The sequence below is a fragment of the Lampetra fluviatilis genome, chromosome 62 (genome assembly GCF_964198595.1).
Source record: "Lampetra fluviatilis chromosome 62, kcLamFluv1.1, whole genome shotgun sequence".
Taxonomy (NCBI): Eukaryota; Metazoa; Chordata; class Hyperoartia; order Petromyzontiformes; family Petromyzontidae; genus Lampetra; species Lampetra fluviatilis.
In genome coordinates, this window is record NC_136336.1 from 3379732 (window position 1) to 3400318 (window position 20587).

The following is a 20587-nucleotide window of genomic DNA, read 5'->3' on the forward strand; positions in this document are numbered from 1 at the left end:
GAGTGAGCGTTTGGCCACTCAAACGCCACCTGCGGAGGTCCACGGATTTACGATGCGTTGCGCGTACGCTGCGTGTCCGCAGACAGCCCCACTACCCCCCTTGCAAAACGAAACGTCCCGTCGCATGGGACCTTCCAAGTGCATCGTCAAACAATGAAGTGAAGGGCAACGGTCGCGTTCGGCAGTTACGGATAACGGAGGAGCGGACGGAGCGGGTGGTGAGCAGGGCGTGGTGGAGGAGCGCCGGGAGAAGGGATACGTGGGGAGAGAGGAAATCACATAGAAAACAGGGGTAACATAAACATAGAGGAGGGATAGGGGGTACAGAGAGAGGGGGTACAGAGAGAGGGAAGGGGTAAGAAGGAGGAGAGCAGAGCGTGAAATCTTTCGTGAAATCTTTCATTTACAAAGGAGAAAACAACGAAATGATGAACGAAGCAAAGTGCCGACTACACCGAGCATCTTCTTGTTTCCACTGATCGTAAAAAAAAAGAGCAGGGGGAGGAGAGGAGATACGGGGGGGGGGGAGGAGGAGAGGGGACAGAGGAGGAGGCGCGCGAAGGAGCGAGGATGAGCGTGGACAGGAGCGGAGAAGAGACGGGAGAAGATCAGCAGAGAGGCGCGGAGATAGGAGAGTGGGATAGAGTGGGACAGAATGGGATAGAGTGGAACAGAGAGGAGGAGGAGGTGCAGAGCACGAGGCAGGCGAGCGGCAACCTGCTCGAGTTGACTCTCTCGTTGCGCAGACATCGACATCAGGAACCGCGGGCGCTCTTAAGTGCGCAGTGAGGGACAGGGGACCGTGCAAAGGGGTCCGGAGAGAATGGAGTCTCTAGGGACGGTGGCTCGGGGTCTGCGGGGCATGAGGTCTGGGGAAGGGGGGGGGGTGCCCAGCGGGGGCTCGTTCCGAGGTTATTTCTGGAGGGCGCTGCGATGGGGCTGATCTCATTCGCTCGCTACGCGTTGGCACCAGGTGCCGTCCCTGCTCCCCCTCCCTGCTCCCCCTCCCTGCTCCCCCCTGCTCCCTCTCTCTCTCTCTTGCCGACCTCGTGGCTCCGTGAGAGCGCAGAGGGCGCGCGCGAACAAACATTCGGAAACTTCATCGGCGCAACGAAGCGGTCACTCGCGAACCGCGGTGGATGTCCGCGTCTCGTGATGGGATCCGAATATTGACGCTGTGAATCTCCGCCGGAGATGTCGACCGTGGAGCTCCAATATGCGCTGAACTTCTTGTCTCTCACACAGACACACGCACAGACAGACACACACACACACAGACACACACACACATAGACACACACACATACATACTGGCACCACGAGCACACTCAATGAGCTCCACCACACCCCGCACGCGCGAGCGACTCCCCTCCCCACACATCCAGCACCATCCACCGCACATCCTTCCCCCGCCCCCCCATCACCACCACCAGACCCCCCCCCCCGACCCCCCACCCCCCCAAGTCCTCGCCATATTTAGCCCAACATTATGATCCCCTTGGAAAGCGCCGTCCAATAGAGACGCGAGATTTCCGGCGCCTCCCTGGTCGAACCTATAAAACGCAGGTGAGCGGCTCGCAAAGGGCCAGGGTAGCTTAGGTTGGTTCGTGCTGTTGCTGTTGCTGCTGCCGCGCGTTCGTCCCTCCCTCCGTGGACTCTTCCCCCCCATCCCGCCCTCGTCGCCGTGTCCGCGTCTCGCTCGAACGTGTCGCAAGAGTTGATTTTGTGAGAAGCACCAGAGGCCATGGCACCCAAGAAGGACGTGAAAAAGCCCGAGCCGGCCAAACCCGCGGCAAAGGCAGCGGCACCCGCCGCTGCCGCTGCTCCGGCCCCGGCACCAGAGCCCGCGCCTGCACCACCCCCGCCCAAGATCGATTTCTCCACCGTGAAGGTACCGAGGGTTGGGTTGGAGAGGCGGCGGTGGGGGGGGTGCAGGTAGAGGGGCGGAGGAGGATGGGGGGGTCGGGTTCTTAGGATGGGAGGGAGGAAGATGGGGGGGGAGTGGTGAGAAAGAAGGGCTGAAATATTGACGCGGAGGAGGTTGTGGCGGGGGGAGAGAGGACGAGCGGACGGACTCAGAGACGATGGGCAGACGGGCGAATGGATTGGATGGACGGGGAGAGCGGGGGGACGGCACGATGGATGCAAGGGATGCACGAAATGACCGACATACCGATGGGCAGACGAACGAAACGACATGCGTGCGGAGCTACACACGAGCCGAGGGATAAACTGACCGAGGAGCGAATAACAGGATGGACACGGGGGAGGGCGAGGGGGGACGTGTGTCCGGGCTGGTGGCAGGACGCGTAGTCAGAGGGTGCACGTTGGGACCGGGGTGTTCTGAGACGAAACGACGAACAGTCAGGGTGGAGGAGCTTGCCGGCACGAGCGGCGAGGAGAGTTCGAAACTCACGCAACGCGCAGATCCACGTTACGATTGCAACGACGACGAGCAATGTGTTTGTTGTGCCGCTCACCACGCGGGCCGAACGAAGCATCAATCGCGCGTGGCGACAGACGGACGCGCGGAATGACAGAGCCACGCCAAGAGAGACTTGCGAACGGACGCGCGGACAGAGAGGCAAACGAGCGGACAGAGAGACGGACACGCAGACACACAGACACGCGGACAGAGAGGCAGACGCGCGGACAGAGAAACAGACACGCCGACACACAGACACGCGGACAGAGAGGCAGACACGCAGACACACAGACACGCGGACAGAGAGGCAGACACGCAGACAGAGAAACAGACACGCCGACACACAGACACGCGGACAGAGAGGCAGACGCGCGGACAGAGACACAGACACGCCGACACACAGACACGCGGACAGAGAGGCAGACGCGCGGACAGAGACACAGACACGCCGACACACAGACACGCGGACAGAGAGGCAGACACGCAGACAGAGAAAGAGACACGCCGACACACAGACACGCGAACAGAGAGGCAGACATGCAGACAGAGACACAGACACGCCGACACACAGACACGCGAACAGAGAGGCAGACGCGCGGGCAGAGACACAGACACGCCGACACACAGACACGCGGACAGAGAGGCAGACGCGCGGACAGAGACACAGACACGCCGACACACAGACACGCGGACAGAGAGGCAGACGCGCGGGCAGAGAGACGGACACGCGGACACACGCGCACGAGAGGATGTCGCTCAATGCGGAGAGATTTGGCGGCGTGGAGAGAGGTGGGAGGGTAGTGACGGTCGGGTGAGGGAGGGGGGGTCTTTGGGGAGTGAGTTCAGTGGGACGAAAGCTTTAGAGACGGCCGCCCCGTGGCTACGAACCTTGGACGCCTTGTCCGCTGCCTCCAGACCAATAGACGACAACCTCCACGGAATAGTAGGCGCGCAAGTCCGCTCTGTAAATTCCCTTCACACACTAAAAAAAGGCAACGTGGCTTTCTCCGCCTCCCTCGCTCCCGCCTTGGCAGGCTGTAGGAGAAGGCTTTGCTCGCTGATGAGCTCCAGCGATGGTGAAAACCCGTGGACACACTCGGCGTTCCCCCGTGACAGCCTTACAGCTTTGCTCGGATGAGATTAATTGGATTAACACGTAGTAAATAGGGCTTTTTTCGCGACCGACATTATCCACAATACAGAATTTCTGTTTCGGCGAGATCGCGTTGAACATTTAATGCGTCGTGAAATACCCGCCGCCTAAAACGGCACAGCCGATGAGTAAACGTCCGTGGCGTGAACACAACGTGGCAACGCGTTACGAGGTGCAGCGCACCGCTGCGTTGGAGAGTAAAACCCCCGACAGTTCGAGCGACGTGACAATTCGCCAGCAATTAGCCCCTACAATTCTGTTGTGTGGGGAGGAGGCTGGGGGAGGGGGGGGGGTTACGTGTGACATTAGACGAACGCGCGACGACACCACAGACTCGCCACGAAGTGAACGGGTGCGCCCGTGTGCAGGGAACACCTTTCACTCGAGGGGTGGTGTGGTCCCTTTATACCGAAGGTAGCAGAGGGGGTGGTGAGTTTTGGGGAGGAGGTAGTGATGTGGGGAGGGGGTGACCCGCTGCTCTGCTCCTAGTCCAAATCGGCACACGGAGCTCCGTCACGTGACGGGGTTAGCGTCAGGGTACAACGAGTTGGGAGAGCCACCGGCCAGGGTCAATGACGTCGGACACGTGACACATGTGTGCTTGATGTACGGACACGTGACACAGGTTGTGCATGCTGTACGGACACGTGATGCGCGCTGTGCTTGCTGTACGGTCACGTGGCAATGGCTCGTGCATGCTGATATTGCTGCTGTGACTGTCGGTGCTGTTGTGATTATAAATCCCTGGTCTCGCGAAGCGATTTCAGAGCCGGTCCAGACTCAGACATTGACCCCGACACACCGGCGTAAGGCACTACCACGAGAGTACAAGGTGGGCCTGTCCGTCATAGTAATGCCATTGTTCCCGATATTTCTATGACCCCCCTCGGAACAGATTCACAGTAAACAAGACGAGATGGATGTGGCGTGTCAAAGTAATTCCCGCCGCAGGCGCCGATTTACCGGACCGTTGCGGCTGCAATGCATGAACGAGCTGATTGATTCGTGCCACGCTGAGTCACACGCGACACGGGCGCGGTGTCGAACTTATCCGAGCTGCTGCTGCTGCTGCTATAGCTGCTGTCGAGCCAGCTGCTATCGCGCAGCAGAATCGCTAAAAGTGCGGACCGGGATTTGTAGAGTTTGCCTCGATCTGGTCCTGCGACGCTGTGGGTGCCGTGGAGAAGTGAGAGAGCCCCGTGAGCTGTCAACGCATACGACACGAGTGTGTGACCGATCGGACCCCTGTCGCGCCGCTAACTAATTAATTAATGGAGAAGTTAAGAGGTGAAAATAAAAACAAATCATCACTCAACTCCCACACCCCCCATCTCCCCTCTCTCTCTATCTCGCCCTCCGTACAACCACGTGACCTTGACCGTGACCCCCTCAACCCAGCCCACGCGGTGACCCCCTCCCCAACTCCAACCCCGTACGATAGGAGGGGGTCTCCGCTTAAGTCACGAGTGCCCGTGGCAGGCCTCGCGTTCACCTGCCGGGCCTTCGCTCAACCCACACGGTGATCCTTCACTTTGCCTAGAGGGCCCAGCGTCGGTCTGGGAGAGTCCGTCAACATTCCGATTGGATGGCCCCTCGATCGTCCAGAAGATCCATCGCCTTCCTTGCTTGGTCCTTCGCCCTTGTCGGTGGATCCTTCAACCTTGAGAAGGTTCTTCGTTTTCCAAGAACTCTTCCTGGTGGTACTTGTTTCCCAGATGTCCCTAATTCCCGGTGCCTCTTTCGTTCCTGGTGCTCCTTCAGAACTGGAGGTCCTTCAGAACTGGAGGTCCTTCAGAACTGGAGGTCCTTAATTCCTGGTTGTCCTTCAGAACTGGAGGTCCTTCAGAACTGGAGGTCCTTAATTCCTGGAGGTTCTTCAGAATTGGAGGTCCTTCATTTCTGGTAGTCCTTCAGAACTGGAGGTCCTTCAGAATTGGAGGTCCTTCAGAACTGGAGGTCCTTCAGAATTGGAGGTCCTTCAGAACTGGAGGTCCTTAATTCCTGGTTGTCTTTCAGAACTGGAGGTCCTTCAGAATTGGAGGTCCTTCATTTCTGGTGGTCCTTCAGAACTGGATGTCCTTCAAAACTGGAGGTTCTTCAGAACTGGAGGTCCTTAATTCCTGGTTGTCCTTCAGAACTGGAGGTCCTTCAGAATTGGAGGTCCTTCAGAACTGGTGGTCCTTCAGAACTGGAGGTCCATCAATCCTGGTGGTCAGGCTCTCTTCCTAGTGCTCCTTCATTCCTGGTGGCTCTGCATTCCTTGAAGTCCTTCATCATTCCCGCTGATGCTTCGCCCCATTTGATTTGTTCTCTGTCTCTCTCTCTCTCTCAACAATGAAGCTGCGAGCTTAGCGTGTGGCTGGCCGCGTCACCCCGCCTGGCTGTATCGCTTAGCGACCATTTCGCAGAAGCGTCTCGACTCCGACCTAATTAAACGCGAGTCGTCTTCTCACGAGCTGAGAATTTTTGGTTATTTATTTTTTGTTTCTGTTAGGTTGAAATATCTCACCTCTGAGTTTTCAGTTTCATTTATTTGGTGTAGCCCTGTGAGCCATGCGACTCTTGACTCGGGTGCAACCGCAACAAACAAAAACATGAACAAGGAACATATTAAGGGAAAATACAGCAAAGTCTTCCAGAAAAAGCACCGTATATCAACGCTGTGTGCAGAAATCCCAGTGGGATGCAAGTCAAACAATAACAACCTTAAGACAATTTAGATTAAAGTTATCAGTCCAACTCTGTACTACAACAAACAAATATGGCTAAACCAAAACGTTTTCGAAATCACCAAAATAAAGCTATAAAAAACAATCTAACAGTGATCGTAGGAACTGTGATTCAAATTTAACAATAAACGATATACACACAACACGTACGACCAAACTTTGCAGCCATAGCTGGCAGCACGAGTCCCTCCATAACAGTAGGAGCATCAGTAGGCGTATCAAAATCACCTGGAAAGTCGCCTTGAGATGGGATGTCTCAGACGTCTGCTGGACATCCCAGGGCCTCAGCGACGACACGAACCGCGGGCCCTGCCACCCCCTTGACCCCCCCCCCCTGCTCACTCGTGCTCCATCATCTCCACCGCGCACTCCTTGCAGTTATCCCCTTCGTAAGCGCCGCTTTGTCCAGGCTGCCGGGGGTCGCCACGACGCGGTTTTCTCTCTCCGAGTGACGCGCGCCGCCTGGCGTCAGAGTCGAGTTTCTCGTCGGCCGTGGCTGAGGCCCAGAGGTCGCAACCGGGTACCCGATACCCGTACCCTACCCGATACCCGGCTACCCGTACCCGGCCGGGTACGGGTAGCCGTTTGCGACCCTGGTGCGGCCGGGTACGGGTAGGCCGTGAGTCACTGGTGAGTAACTGTTTGTCACTCATTTCCCAACGTCTTGTCTCTTCTCACGATTCAAGTGCCTAGAATCAACCCACCCGCGCCTGCAACATGGCTTCATCCCAGAGGTCGCAATCGGGTACCCAATACCCGTACCCAGCCCGTACCCGGCCGGGTACGGGTAGGGTACGGCCGGGTACGGGTACCCGTTTGCGACACTGGTGCGGCCGGGTACGGGTAAGGAATCAAAACCCGTTTGCGACCTCTACTGAGGCCGCGCACGGCGCCGCTGCCACTGACCTCCCGGTCGCCAACGTCAGCGAATGTTCGGAGAGTCCTGCGATTTATCGCTGAGGTCCATCTTTGCCATCCCCTTGCTCTGGGTCACAGCATCGTCGTCTTCGTTGTCTTAGTCTTCTTCCAAGTTGGGATGCTCCTGCCGCGGGAATCGGACATCGTCTCGTACCATCCACACCGCTCGTGGGTCACCGCCAACAAACTCGCCCACCCTCTCACTCACCCACCCACTCACTCACCCATCCTGTCACTCACCTACTCACTCACCCTGTCACCCACTCACTTACTCTGTCACTCACTCATTCACTCTGTCACTCACCCACCCTGTCACTCACCCACTCACCCACTCACTCACCCTGTCACGCACTCACTCAACCACCCTGTCACTCACTCACTCACTCACCGACTCACTCACTCACTTTGTCACTCACTCACTCACTCACCCTATCACTCACTCACTCAACCATCCTGTCACTCACCCACTCACTCACTCACTCACCCATTGTCAGCCTCTTCCCTCACACTGCTCCACATTGGAACTCCCCCCCTCCCCATCACCGTTTCCATTAGCCAAGCTCTCAAAATAATAATAATAATCTCGCTCCCATTCAAGAAACGCGTTGCACTCTTAAACATATCACCCACCAACTCTAACGGCGCCGTTTGTTACTGGCCGCCTCACGTGTCGGGCGAACAGAGCAGCGCCCCCGTTTTTTAGTTGTTGCGACAGCGAGAGCCATCGCTCGCCAGCCAGCTTTCTCTCGCGGAGAGCGTCACCCTCCGCTGGCGGGCGCGGGGGGGGGGGGGAACGGGGCGAGCTACTCGGTCCACCGCACGGCGCGGGGTGCGCGTGCGAGCCGTCAGTGGCGAGACCGAGGAGCCAGAGGTTCGGACCTCTTCCCCTTTGCAGGGACGACTTTGCCCACCAGGCCACTGTCAGCGGAAAGCTTCTCTAACCCCGCGGCCACGCGAGGAGCGGTGGCGCTTCGGTGGGGCGATTCCGAAACGCGTTGGATTCGGATGTTCCGAGGGAATGTTTTGCACGTGGCGGTGCTGATTCAACAAGATCGTGCGCCTTTTTTGTATGTTTTTGGAGGGTTTTTTTTTGTTGCACGGCGAGGATTATTCACGTTGCCGTCTGTGCAATCGGTGCTGCTTCGGGCACTTGAAGCGTTCTGCAGCAGCAGTTGCCCCGTGGCCCGCAACGTCGGACGGGCAGCAACGCGCGGCACTGTAGTCACAGGTAACGCGCTTTTCGAATTTAGTTTCTTTGAGAAACACAAACGCAATAGTAATAATTAGTAGTGGCGGTGTTACTTATTGAGTTTGTGGACCCAGGGAAGCATCACCGTTAGTCTCAAGCGGCTTTTTTCAGGAGGGTCCTGCCAAGTTTCCGAGACAGCAATCTTGGCGGGTGTGATTTTACAAATGCGACGCTTTTTTGAAGGGGGGGGGGGTGGCATATGAATTAAAGAAGAATCATCTTCTTGGTTCTTTCGGTAAAGTCACGTAGAAGGGAAATAATAAAATAATAAAAATCAAACATAATAAAGTAATATCATATAAAATAAAATAATATAAAATATTATTGTATTATGTTTTATTTTTATTATCTTATTATTTCCCTTCTACGTGACTTTACCGAAAGAACCAAGAAGATGAATCCCTGCAGTCACGAAAGCTTTAAATCGAAAAATAGAGAAGAATCATTCAACAACAAACCAAAAAAAAGCACCCGTGCAAAAAATCCAACCCCCCCTACTCCACCCAAAGCCCGCGGTCTCCTGGCGTCAGCGAGTGGCCTTTGACCTCGGGAGGGGAGCGCAAGGTCAGCCCCCACCCACCCCACCCATCACCACCAAGCGCTGTATCAGTTGCGCGGTGTTCTTCTTCTTATTATTATTTCCTGCGGATTAATATCCGGCAGATTAAAGACGCCAACTTTAGATTTGCAAGTCCATTCAATTGACTGTTCAGACGCGGAGTAGATCTCCGTCCAATTCATCCTTTAAAGGAATGGAGAGAGAACGCAGGGGGGCAGAGATGTTAACGACCTCGCCTGGTATGCAGGAGGTCGTGGAGTTCGAAACCGACCCTGACGCCTGCTGCTGCTGTATATTTGGAGCTTGCGCGTCTGTCTCCCCGTGGTCGCGTGGAATTTTCTCCCAGTCCTCCGGTTTCCACCCCCCCCCCTCCCCACATATTTATAAAGATGCGAGTACTTTTCGATTTAAAGCTTTCGTGACTGCAGGGATTCATCTTCTTGGTTCTTTCGGTAAAGTCACGTAGAAGGGAAATAATAAAATAATAAAAAATAAAACATAATAAAATAATTCTCACGACGTTTCGGCCACAACGTAAACAGCCGTCCTCAGGTGAAGAACAGGTCTGTCGGAAAGACAGCGATTTCTATTTAAAGCTTTCGTGACTGCAGGGATTCATCTTCTTGGTTATTTCGGTAAAGTCACGTAGAAGGGAAATAATAAAATAATAAAAATAAAACATAATAAAATAATTCTCACGACGTTTCGGCCACAACGCAAGCAGCCGTCCTCAGGTGAAGAACAGGTCTGTCGGAAAGACAGCGTCTGAATGAACGCTGTCTTTCCGAGAAGATGCGAGTACTTAGTTGCTATAAACGCCCACAAGTTAAGCCGCCACGCCGTTGAGCTATCATTTGTGGTGGCCAGGTGGCTTCTGAAAAACGAGCTACACGCATCGGAGGGCCCAAACCTGGCCAAACAATTTGATACAACGTCGTTGTTTGTTTTGTGGACAACGTGGTTGACGTTTTTTTTTGGGATTAGTGGCCGCACGCGTGGTGGTGGCGGTGGTGGTGATGGACCAGAGGTAGACGCGAGGTCACCCGAGGATTTCGCGCAAAAGCAAAACATTTCATCTTAAAAAAAAACGCCGTCCCCCTGTGCAACTGCACGCGACTCGGCGCCGTTCCGCTTGCGAGGCACCGCGGTGCAATGGCTCAGCAACGCCGGGGCAAGTCACGAGTGGCGGTCACAGTCCCGTTTGCGAGAGGGACGAAGCGCTGGTCGCCCGTTCGATCTCCCAGCGCGGCAATTGAACCACGGTGGTGCAAGGTTCTAAAATTCCGTGACCCCCCCCCCCACCCCTCCCCTCTGGACAACAGGGAAGAGTAGGCCAAATACCCTCCCACGGGGGGCTCTCCAGAGCTCTCTCAAGTGGTAGGCCCTTCCGCAAGCAGTGGCGTTTGTAGAGACATTGCAGAGCTGCGCCTTTACCTGGTGGGTGCACGCGGGTTCTGCGGTTCGTGTAGTCGAGCGTTTTCTGGGAGGGGGGGGGGGGTAGGTGGATCACGCAGAGATCGGACACCTGCTACGAGACTCCCGCTGTAGGCCCCGCGGTGTCCGGCAGATGGCAGTGCAGCAAGCAGGATCGTGCCCGCTTTGTGCGGCTTCCTGAGCGCTCGTTCTTGTACGCGTGCCGTGGATGTCCTCGGGGTTCCTCGGGATTTCACGAGCGCCAACGCTGCTTACGAGCAAGCTGAGAAAGCCAGCGTCTCGCCTGGGAGCCCGGGGCCCTGTCACCAGCCTCGCGGTTGCGGTGGTGAGTTTGTGGCACTATTGGCGTTGGTGAGCTGTGGTGAGGTTGTGTTGAGCTGATTATTTTGCTCCACGTGTAACGAACACCGCGGCAGCCCAGAGAAAAAAAAAACCCCCGACGACGCGGGCGATCGCACCGTGCTCCCCCAATCCCCTCGCTTAGACGGGAGAGGGAACCTACTTGCTGTCCTGCCACTTACATGCACCAGCGCGTGCAGGGGGGTGAGTGTCTTGCGGGGTGTGGCTGTGAACTCGACGCGACGTTGCTACCCCAGGAGAGGGCATCGTGGGGAGGCTGCGAGATTGGGCTGATAGAAGTGGGGGGGGGGGATGTTCGGGGGGGAGGGGGGGAATTGACTCTGTCACTTTCCCAGGCACCCAGTGTCACAATAGGTGCCCCCCACCCCCCACTAATTCGGGCTCACAGCTGAAGTCCCTTGCTCTGAGACTCGAGGCGACGCTTCCTTAGATGGGTACGCGACGCGTCGCGCCAGAAACCCGACTCGAGCGCGACCTCTCGCCCCCCCCCCATCCCCCCCCATTGACTTCCCCCCACCCCCACCCCCCAACTCTCCTCTACACGCACACCGGTCACTCCGTGGGAGAAAGTTTCCAAGGATAACGCACGAGACACCATTTGACAAACGTCGCAGTCAGCCGATTCTGTAGACCGGCCCGTCTCTGCGCAGAGCCCACGCTGGCACGACACGCCATGGAAACGAGATTGTGTTCGAACTCGTCGTTAGATCCTCGCAACGATGCTTCGTCAACCCGCCCCGGACCGGCGCGGGGAAGTATGGTCAAACGATCGCCCTCCACCGACACCGCGTGGAGGCATTCATCCACAAAGGACTGACGAATAACGGAGCGCAATGCTCATGGAGCGCACGCCATGTCACGTGGCTTTCCTGTGGTCCATGCACACTGAAATGACAGCACAGATAATGCATTTAAGCCACGGCGAGTCTCAAGACTCTTTTGCAGGAGGGTCCTGCTACATTGGGATATTTGTCCAATGTCCTCGTTGCTGTAATGCGGATACGCGGATTGCAACGCACACACGAGGCTTGCAGCTGCCTGGATAGGTCAGGAGCCACCTGTTCCGATATCGCGGACACAGCTTCCTGGACACAGCGTGCGAGCCTCGTGGTGTGAGTCTCCACGTGTGAGACTAGTGGTGTAAGTCTCCACGTGTAAGTCTCCACGTGTGAGACTCCACGTGTGAGACTCGTGGTGTAAGTCTTAACGTGTAAGTCTCCACGTGTGAGACTCGTGGTGTGAGTCTCCACGTGTGAGACTCGTGGTGTGAGTCTCCACGTGTGAGACTCGTGGTGTAAGTCTCCACGTGTGAGTCTCCACGTGTGAGTCTCCGTGTGCGAGACTCGTGGTGTGTAAGTCTCCACGTGTAAGTCTCCACGTGTGAGACTTGTGGTGTAAGTCTCCACGTGCGAGAATTTCCGCGTGCGAGGCACCGCGTGCGAGCCTCGTGGTGTGAGACTCCGAGTCGTGAGTCTGCGCCGCCGCCTCTGGCGTGGCCGTTACTTTGAACTTTGCAGCTCGCGTCGCAGCGCTCAGTTCACGGCCGAAGGGCTCCTGAACGCCACGGCCCTGGGGGGGGGGGGAGGGGGTGGCCGTGTCCTCATTATCGACACCAAGGCAATCATCGCCCAGACGCGATCATCGTGAGCATCGCTCGAAACCGCTGCGCGCCCGAAGTGGAGCGGACCCAACGCAATGAACCAGCACCATTTGCGGAGTTGTTCTGCGGGTGATAACCATGCTCTGCCATGAGCACGTGGAATTTCCACCGTTGGCTCGAGGCAGCGCCGCGTTTGGAGATGCACCCCGTTCCCGTGGCCCTCTGCCCTCAAGCGCCTTATCCGATTCTGCTGACCCTCGAGAGACTAAAAATGTCCCGCGCGGACGCAGAGGCCCAAGTAAAGCCTCAAGGGATCAAGTTTCTTCCACGGAGATGCCACCCTCCTCGACCCCCCTCCCCACCTCTCTCGGCTTCCTCGCACGCCCCCCCGCCACCGCCCTTGGGCGCAGTAGAAGGGGGAGGGTCCCTTGCGCCCCCCCCCCCCCTGTCTCCGCCTCTCACCCGAGGGCCCCCACCTGTTCCCCGGAGCCCCCCCGCGTCGCCCCTTTAAGAGGCGGGCGCGTCGCGCTGGTGGCACCAGTCGACCGTGGCACTCTGAGCAGGAGAGAGGGATCAGATCGGAGCCGAGACCCAGGGGCAATCAAAAAGAACCGAGACCATGGTGGGTGCCTGCGACGCCGCAGCGGACACTTTTCATCTCGATTTTTTTTCGTCGGGGAGTGATTTTATCCCCACTTTTTTGTTTTTTCACAATTTGAATTTCTTTAGGAAAAAAAAAAATTGCGTTATTTTTTTAGAATTTTTTTTTACTTTGAAAACTTTATTTTTTAAAAATTTCGATTTCAGCGGCTTTGGCTCCTCGTGAGCGCCGCTCAGGAACGATGCGTTGACAGTAACGGTGGCGATGTGTCTGTGCGGCTCTGTCTGTGCTCTCTGTACCACTTCTCCGCTCGCTCCCACAGTCGTTCACCGCGGACCAGCTTGAGGGTGAGTGGCGACCTTCCCCCCCCCCCGCCCCGCCCCTCGTCGTGTCGTGTTCCCCGTGGCCTCCGCCTGCCTCTCGCCAAGCCCTGGGGTCACCCCCCCCCCCCATCCCTGGGAGTGGGGGGGGGGGCAGGGGGGCGGGGTATTGGGAGAAACCAATTACAATTCCAAACCGAATTTCAATGGGCCCGAGTCCCTGAGACATTGGCGGAAATTCCACATTGCTACGAGGGGGCCCAGCGCCCCCCCCCCAAATTCATCTGGCCCCCCACTTGGTCGGCGAGAGGCACGCGGCGGCGGGGGGGGCTGAGTAGTCCACTCCGGCGCGCGTTCATCCATCCCTGTGCACCATGGTCTCTTGCAGATCGAGTTCTCCAAAGATCAATTGGAAGGTAAGTGGGTCCGGTCCCCACCCCCTACTACCCCCCTCCCCCTACCACCCCCACCCCCCCACTATCTCCCCCCACTCGCCCCCACCTCCCCCCCCGACCCCAAACCCCCCTCTGTACATGAGCGGTTCACTCCGCGCAATCAGAAGCCTTCGTGAAACACGAGCCCCCCCCCCCCGCACGGGGCATAGAGCGGGAGGTCTGAGCGAGTCGCTAGCAACATCGAGTCGACAGAGACAGAGAGAGAGAGCGAAGTTGCTTAGACATCGTCACGCCTCTGCTTGGAGGCTTAGGAGAACGAACGAAGCGGTGCGGCTGGGCGAGACTCAGGACGTAGCGACAGCCAAGGTTGTGATCGCGTCCTAGGAGGTTGTCTGGGGCGGGGGGGGGCATTGCGACGATTGAGAGAGGCCTCCATCCAGCAGTGGAATTAGATCGTGGCCGGTGATCTCAAGTTTGCGCTGCGCGTCTGTGAGCGCTCTGCAATCCGGACCCAGCCACCAGAGTTCCCGTCTCGCTCGCGGCCGACATCAGTGGCGCAGATGCGACTCGGACTTTAGTGAGCAGCCGGTGCCACGTGTGAACTCATCAGCGGCCCCATGGGTCTCGCGAACAGCACTTCACTTGAACTGCCCGCGTGGGCTACGCGGGGGATATCTTTGCGTTCTAGATTTTGAAGCTTTCGTGACTGCAAGGATTCATACTCTTAGTTCTTTCGGTGAAGTCGCGTAGGTAAAAAATGAAATTATAATTAATAAAAATAATTATAATATTTTATTTTTATTCATTTTAATTTCAGTTTTTACCTACGTGACTTTACCGAAAGAACTAAGAGTATGCTATCTTCGCGATTGTTAGGGGCTGCGTTAGGGGCAGTTGTTAGTGTTGTCTGTCGACTAGGCTGGGCGCTCTTTCCCTTTTCGTATTCGCGTCTTGATTTTCTCTCTCTCTCCCCACTGGCTTTGTCTACACCGCGACTGTGGCACCTCGGTTGCGTCTCACTTCTGCCTCTACACGCCAACTCCTTTGCCGCTCTCCTCTCCATCGCTCCATCACCCCCCCCCCACCCGTCCTTGACTCCCTCCACATCTCCACACTCTCCCCCATCTCTCACCGTGTCTCTCCTCTCTACTACATCTCCCACTTTGACTCCTCTGCCCTCTGTCCCCCATTCCGTCTCTCTCTCTCCGTGTCTCTCTCCCCCGTCTCGTCCGTCACATTTCACTCTCTTCCCTCCCTCCTTCGCCCCATCTCCTCTCCATCCTCCATCTCCTATCCCTCCCTCGCTCCCGTCTCTCCTCTCTCTCTGTCATCCCACCCCCCATCTCCTCTCCATCCTCCATCTCCAATCCCTCCCTCGCTCCCGTCTCTCCTCTCTCTCTCATCCCTCCCCCCATCTCCTCCCCATCCGCCATCTCCTATCCCCTCTCTCGCTCCCGTCTCTTTTTTTTTACGATCAGTGGAAACAAGAAGATGCTCGGTGTAGTCGGCACTTTGCTTCGTTCATCATTTCGTAATTTTTTTTTTTACTTTGCTTTATGTAAAACCCCCACCTCTCGCTCACTCTCTCGCTCTCTCTCGTTCTGCACGCAGCCCTTCTCGCAGTCCCGTCTTTCCTCTCTCTCATCCCTTCCTCCATCTCCTCTCTGCCTATCTCTCCCCTCTTCTCACGATGTCTCCTCCCCCTTCACCCCCCCCCCCCCCCGCGTGTAGAGTACAAGGAGGCGTGGACTCTCTTCGACAGGCGTGGAGACAACAAGATCACGCTGAGCCAGGCCGGCGACGTGATGCGCGCCCTGGGCCAGAACCCCACCAACGCCGAGGTCGCCAAACTCCTCGGGAACCCCAAGCCTGATGGTACGGAGCGTACCCCCTACACCTACATACACCTACCCCCCCCCTACACCTACCCCAACCCACACCTACCTCCTACCCCCTACCCCAACCCACACCTACCCCCTACCCACACCTACCCCTTACATCTACCTCCTACACCTACCCTCCCCTACCCCAACCCACACCTACCCCCCCCCTGCCCCAACCCACACCTACCCCCCCTACCCCAACCCCACCTACCCCCCCCCTACCCCAACCCACATCTACCCCAACCCACACCTACCTCAACCCACACCTACCCCTCCCCCTCCCCCTACCCCAACCCACACCTACCCCCAACCCACACCTACCCCCCCTACCCCAGCCCACACCTAGCTCAACCCACACCTACCCCCCTACCCCAACCCACACCTACCCCCCTACCCCAACCCACACCTACCCCCAACCCACACCTACCCCAACCCACACCTATCCCTCCCCCCACCCCAACCCACACCTACCCCCCCCCCTACCCCAGCCCACACCTACCCCAGCCCACACCTACCCCAACCCACACCTACCCCAACCCCCACCTACCCCAACCCACACCTACCCCAACCCCCACCTACCCCAACCCACACCTACCCCAGCCCACACCTATCCCAGCCCACACCTACCCCAGCCCACACCTACCCCAACCCACACCTACCCCAACCCCCACCTACCCCAACCCACACCTACCCCAACCCACACCTACCCCAACCCACACCTACCCCAGCCCACACCTACCCTAACCCCCACCTACCCCAACCCACACCTACCCCAACCCACACCTACCCCAACCCACACCTACCCCCCCTACCCCAGCCCACACCTACCCCAGCCCACACCTACCCCAACCCACACCTACCCCCCCTACCCCAGCCCACACCTACCCCAGCCCACACCTACCCCAACCCACACCTACCCCCCCTACCCCAGCCCACACCTACCGCCCCCTACCCCAACCCACACCTACCCCAGCCCACACCTACCCCAACCCACACCTACCCCAACCCACACCTACCCCAGCCCACACCTACCCCAACCCACACCTACCCCAGCCCACACCTACCCCAGCACACACCGACCCCAGCCCACACCTACCCCAACCCACACCTACCCCAGCCCACACCTACCCCAACCCACACCTACCCCAGCCCACACCTACCCCCAACCCACACCTACCCCAGCCCACACCTACCCCAACGCACACCTACCCCAACCCACACCTACCCCAGCCCACACCTACCCCAGCCCACACCTACCCCGCTCCTACCCCAGCCCACACCTAGCCCGCTCCTACCCCAGCCCACACCTACCCCAACCCACACTGAGTGAACTCGCGTTATGAGTGGCCGAACTCTCTCGCTGAGTCACCGATTGACCACGTGATGGTCTCCGTCACTCACCCCACCCCCGGTCCCCAGACTTGGCCAACAACACGCTCGACTTCGAGCAGTTCCTGCCCATCCTGCAGACCCTCGCCAGCGCCAAGGACAAGGGGACCTTCGAGGACTTCGTGGAGGGCCTGCGCGTCTTCGACAAGGAGGGCAACGGCTTGCTGCTCGGCGCTGAGCTGCGCCACGTGCTGGCTACGCTCGGTGCGTGATCGTGGTGGTGGCGATGGCGATGTGATGATGATGATGATGGTGGTGGTGGTGGTGGTGATTCCAACGTCGCTGAGCTGCGACACGTGCTCGCTACGATCGGTGCGTGATCGTGGTGGTGGTGATGTGGTGATGATGATGATAATGATGATGGTGATTCCAACATGGTGATGGTGATGGCGATGTGGTGATGATGATGGTAGTGATTCCAACGTGGTGGTGGTGGTGATTGCGATGTGGTGGTGATGATGATAATAATAATGATGATGGTGATTCCAACATGGTGGTGGTGGTGGTGATGGCGATGTGGTGATGATGATGATGATAATGGTGATTCCAACATGGTGGTGGTGATGTGGTGATGATGATAATGATGATGATGGTGATTCCAACATGGTGGTGGTGATGGCGATGTGGTGATGATGATGATAATGATGATGGTGATTCCAACATGGTGGTGGTGATGGTGATGGCGATGTGGTGATGATGATGGTAGTGATTCCAACGTGGTGGTGGTGATTGCGATGTGGTGGTGATGATGATGATAATAATGATGATGGTGATTCCAACATGGTGGTCGTGATGGCGATGTGGTGATGATGATGATAATGGTGATTCCAACATGGTGGTGGTGATGTGGTGATAATGATGATGATGGTGATTCCAACATGGTGGTGGTGATGGCGATGTGGTGATGATGATGATAATAATGATGGTGATTCCAACATGGTGGTGGTGATTGCGTTGTGGTGATGATGATGATAATGATGATGGTGATTCCAAAATGGTGGTGGTGATTGCGTTGTGGTGATGATGATGATGGTGGTGATTCCAACATGGTGGTGGTGATGGCGATGTGGTGATGATGATGATGATAATAATGATGGTGATTCCAACATGGTGGTGGTGATTGCGTTGTGGTGATGATGATGATAATGATGATGATGGTGATTCCAACATGGTGGTGGTGATTGCGTTGTGGTGATGATGATGATGGTGATTCCAACATGGTGGTGGTGATTGCGTTGTGGTGATGATGATGATGGTGATTCCAACGGTGCTGAGCTGCGCCACGTGCTCGCTACGCTGAAAGCGTGATCGTGGTGGTGGCGATGTAATGATAATGATGATGGTGATTCTAACGATGATGATGTTTCGTGTGCAGGTGAGAAGATGGTCGAGGAGGAGGTAGAGACGCTTCTCGCGGGACACGAGAACGCCGACGGATACATCAACTACGAGGGTGCGTCACGCTCTGCTGATGACGATGCTGATGATGATATTGGTGCTCATAGTGCTGATGATGATGATTGTGGTGCTGCTGATGATGGTCGTATTTGTAAGGATTCTGCTGCTGACGATGGTGATGATGATGATATTGGTGCTCATAGTGCTGATGATGATTATGATGATTGTGGTGCTGCTGATGATGGTCGTATTTGTAAGGATTCTGCTACTGACGATGGTGATGCTGATGATGATGATGACTGTGGTGCTGCTGATGATGATGGCCGTATTTGTAAGGATTCTGCTGCTGACGATGGTGATGCTGATGATGATATTGGTGCTCATAGTGCTGATGATGATGATGATCGTGGTGCTGCTGATGATGATGATCGTGGTAATTATGCTGATGGTTATGACGATGCGTATGGTCTCAATTGTCTTCATTTTCCCCGCAGCCTTCGTCAAGCACATCCTGACCGGTTAAGCGACTCAAGGAGGTGAGGCTACAGCGCGGGGAGCTGCTCACCCTCACATCCCTCACCCACCTGGCTTGCTTACTGTGACGTGAACTTATCCATCATCGGCTGGCGTGACGTCATAATTGTGATGGGCCCGGTGTCTCCCTCCCCCAACCCTCCCTCCCTCTCTCCCCCATCTTTCTGCCTCCCCCATCTCCCCCCCCCCCCTCTCTCCCCCATCTCCCCCCCCCCTCTCCTCCCCCCCTCTCTCCCCCCATCTCCCTCCCCCAACCCTCCCTCCCTCTCTCCCCCATCTCTCTGCCTCCCCCATCTCCCCCCCCCCTCTCTCCCCCATCTCCCCCCCCCCTCTCCTCCCCCCCTCTCTCCCCCCATCTCCCTCCCTCTCTCCCTCAACCCCCCCCCTCTCCCCCCCCTCCCCCCCCTCTCTCCCCAATCTCCCTCTCCCCCCCCTCCCCCCCCTCTCTCCCCAATATCCCTCTCCCCCCCCTCCCCCACCCCCCCTCTCTCCCCCATCTCCCTCCCTCTCTACCCCAACCCCCCCCTCTCTCCCCCCATCTCCCTCCCTCTCTACCCCAACCCCCCCCCCTCTCCCCCCTCCCCCCCCTCTCTCCCCAATCTCCCTCTCCCCCCTCTCCCCCCCCCCTCCCCCACCCCCCCTCTCTCCCCCATCTCCCTCCCTCTCTACCCCAACCCCCCCTCTCTAGCCCCATCTCCCTCCCTCTCCCCGCAGAGCTGGATCGGCGAGCGGAAAATCCGACTCCGTCTCAGACCTCGGGCCCCGCCCCCTCCCGCACCCCGACTCCCCCTGGCCCCCACCCCTCCACTCGGCACACACACACCACCGGCAAATTATTAAATTATTTTTCTATACAACTCCCCCGGACACCGCTGGGCAAAAAAAAAAGTCTACAACAGCGAGAGCCGGGCTGAGATGACCATCACGGGCCCTGGCGAGAAACCACCACGATAACAACAACAACAACACAGAGCAGCAAACAACAACAACGACAACAACTGCCCTCGAGAGAGAGAAACGAGCAGAGACCTCTGCATCCCCACCCCCCACCACCACCCACGACGCACGATCCGGACAATCCGGACGCTCCCACGCGCGATGTCACCTCGATGAAGTCTGCGCGGGCGGCCGTCAGTGGCGGCGAGGAACGTGAACCCCCCGCCCAGCCCCCCCCACCCCCCACATCTCCCAACTTCCACCACGCAGGAGAGGGGAGCAACGTGGGGGAGCGGTTGGTGTCCAACGCGCTCCGACGCGGCGCCGGAACTCATTCAATAAACCTCGTGTTTACGCAAAGCGTGCCTCCTCGCGTCCGTGTGCCTGTGCGTGTGTGTGTGGCTGTGTGTGGGTGTGTGTGTGTGTCTGTGTGTGCCTGTGTGTGTGTGGCTGTGTGTGGGTGTGTGTGTGGCAGTGTGTGGCGGTGTGTGCCTGTGTGTGGCTGTGTGTGGCTGTGTGTGGCTGTGTGTGTGCCTGTGTGTGACTGTGTGTGCCTGTGTGTGACTGTGTGTGGCTGTGTGTGGCAGTGTGTGGCTGTGTGTGTGTGGCTGTGTGTGGCAGTGTGTGGCAGTGTGTGGCAGTGTGTGGCTGTGTGTGCCTGTGTGTGTGTGTCTGTGTGTGGCTGTGTGTGTGTGTGCCTGTGT

General features: G+C 57.2%; 1 protein-coding gene across 6 annotated transcripts; it reads left to right on the top strand.

Moving 5' to 3' along the window:
- The first annotated feature begins 1587 nt into the window (after window positions 1–1587).
- Window positions 1588–20236, top strand: LOC144951438 (myosin light polypeptide 6-like). Of its 6 annotated transcripts, none has more exons than XM_078881699.1 (7): window positions 1588–1891; window positions 13737–13764; window positions 15475–15618; window positions 17046–17219; window positions 18391–18468; window positions 18908–18949; window positions 19636–20236. In XM_078881699.1, the coding sequence occupies exons 1-6, from the start codon at window positions 1745–1747 to the stop codon at window positions 18934–18936; spliced, it is 600 nt and encodes a 199-aa protein (XP_078737825.1). In that variant the 5' UTR covers window positions 1588–1744; the 3' UTR covers window positions 18937–18949; window positions 19636–20236. The 6 variants fall into 6 exon arrangements, with proteins under 6 accessions (XP_078737825.1, XP_078737824.1, XP_078737827.1 ...); XM_078881698.1 differs by having other exon boundaries at window positions 19662–20236; XM_078881701.1 differs by lacking the exon at window positions 19636–20236 and adding an exon at window positions 19298–19316.
- Window positions 20237–20587: the final 351 nt, after the last annotated feature.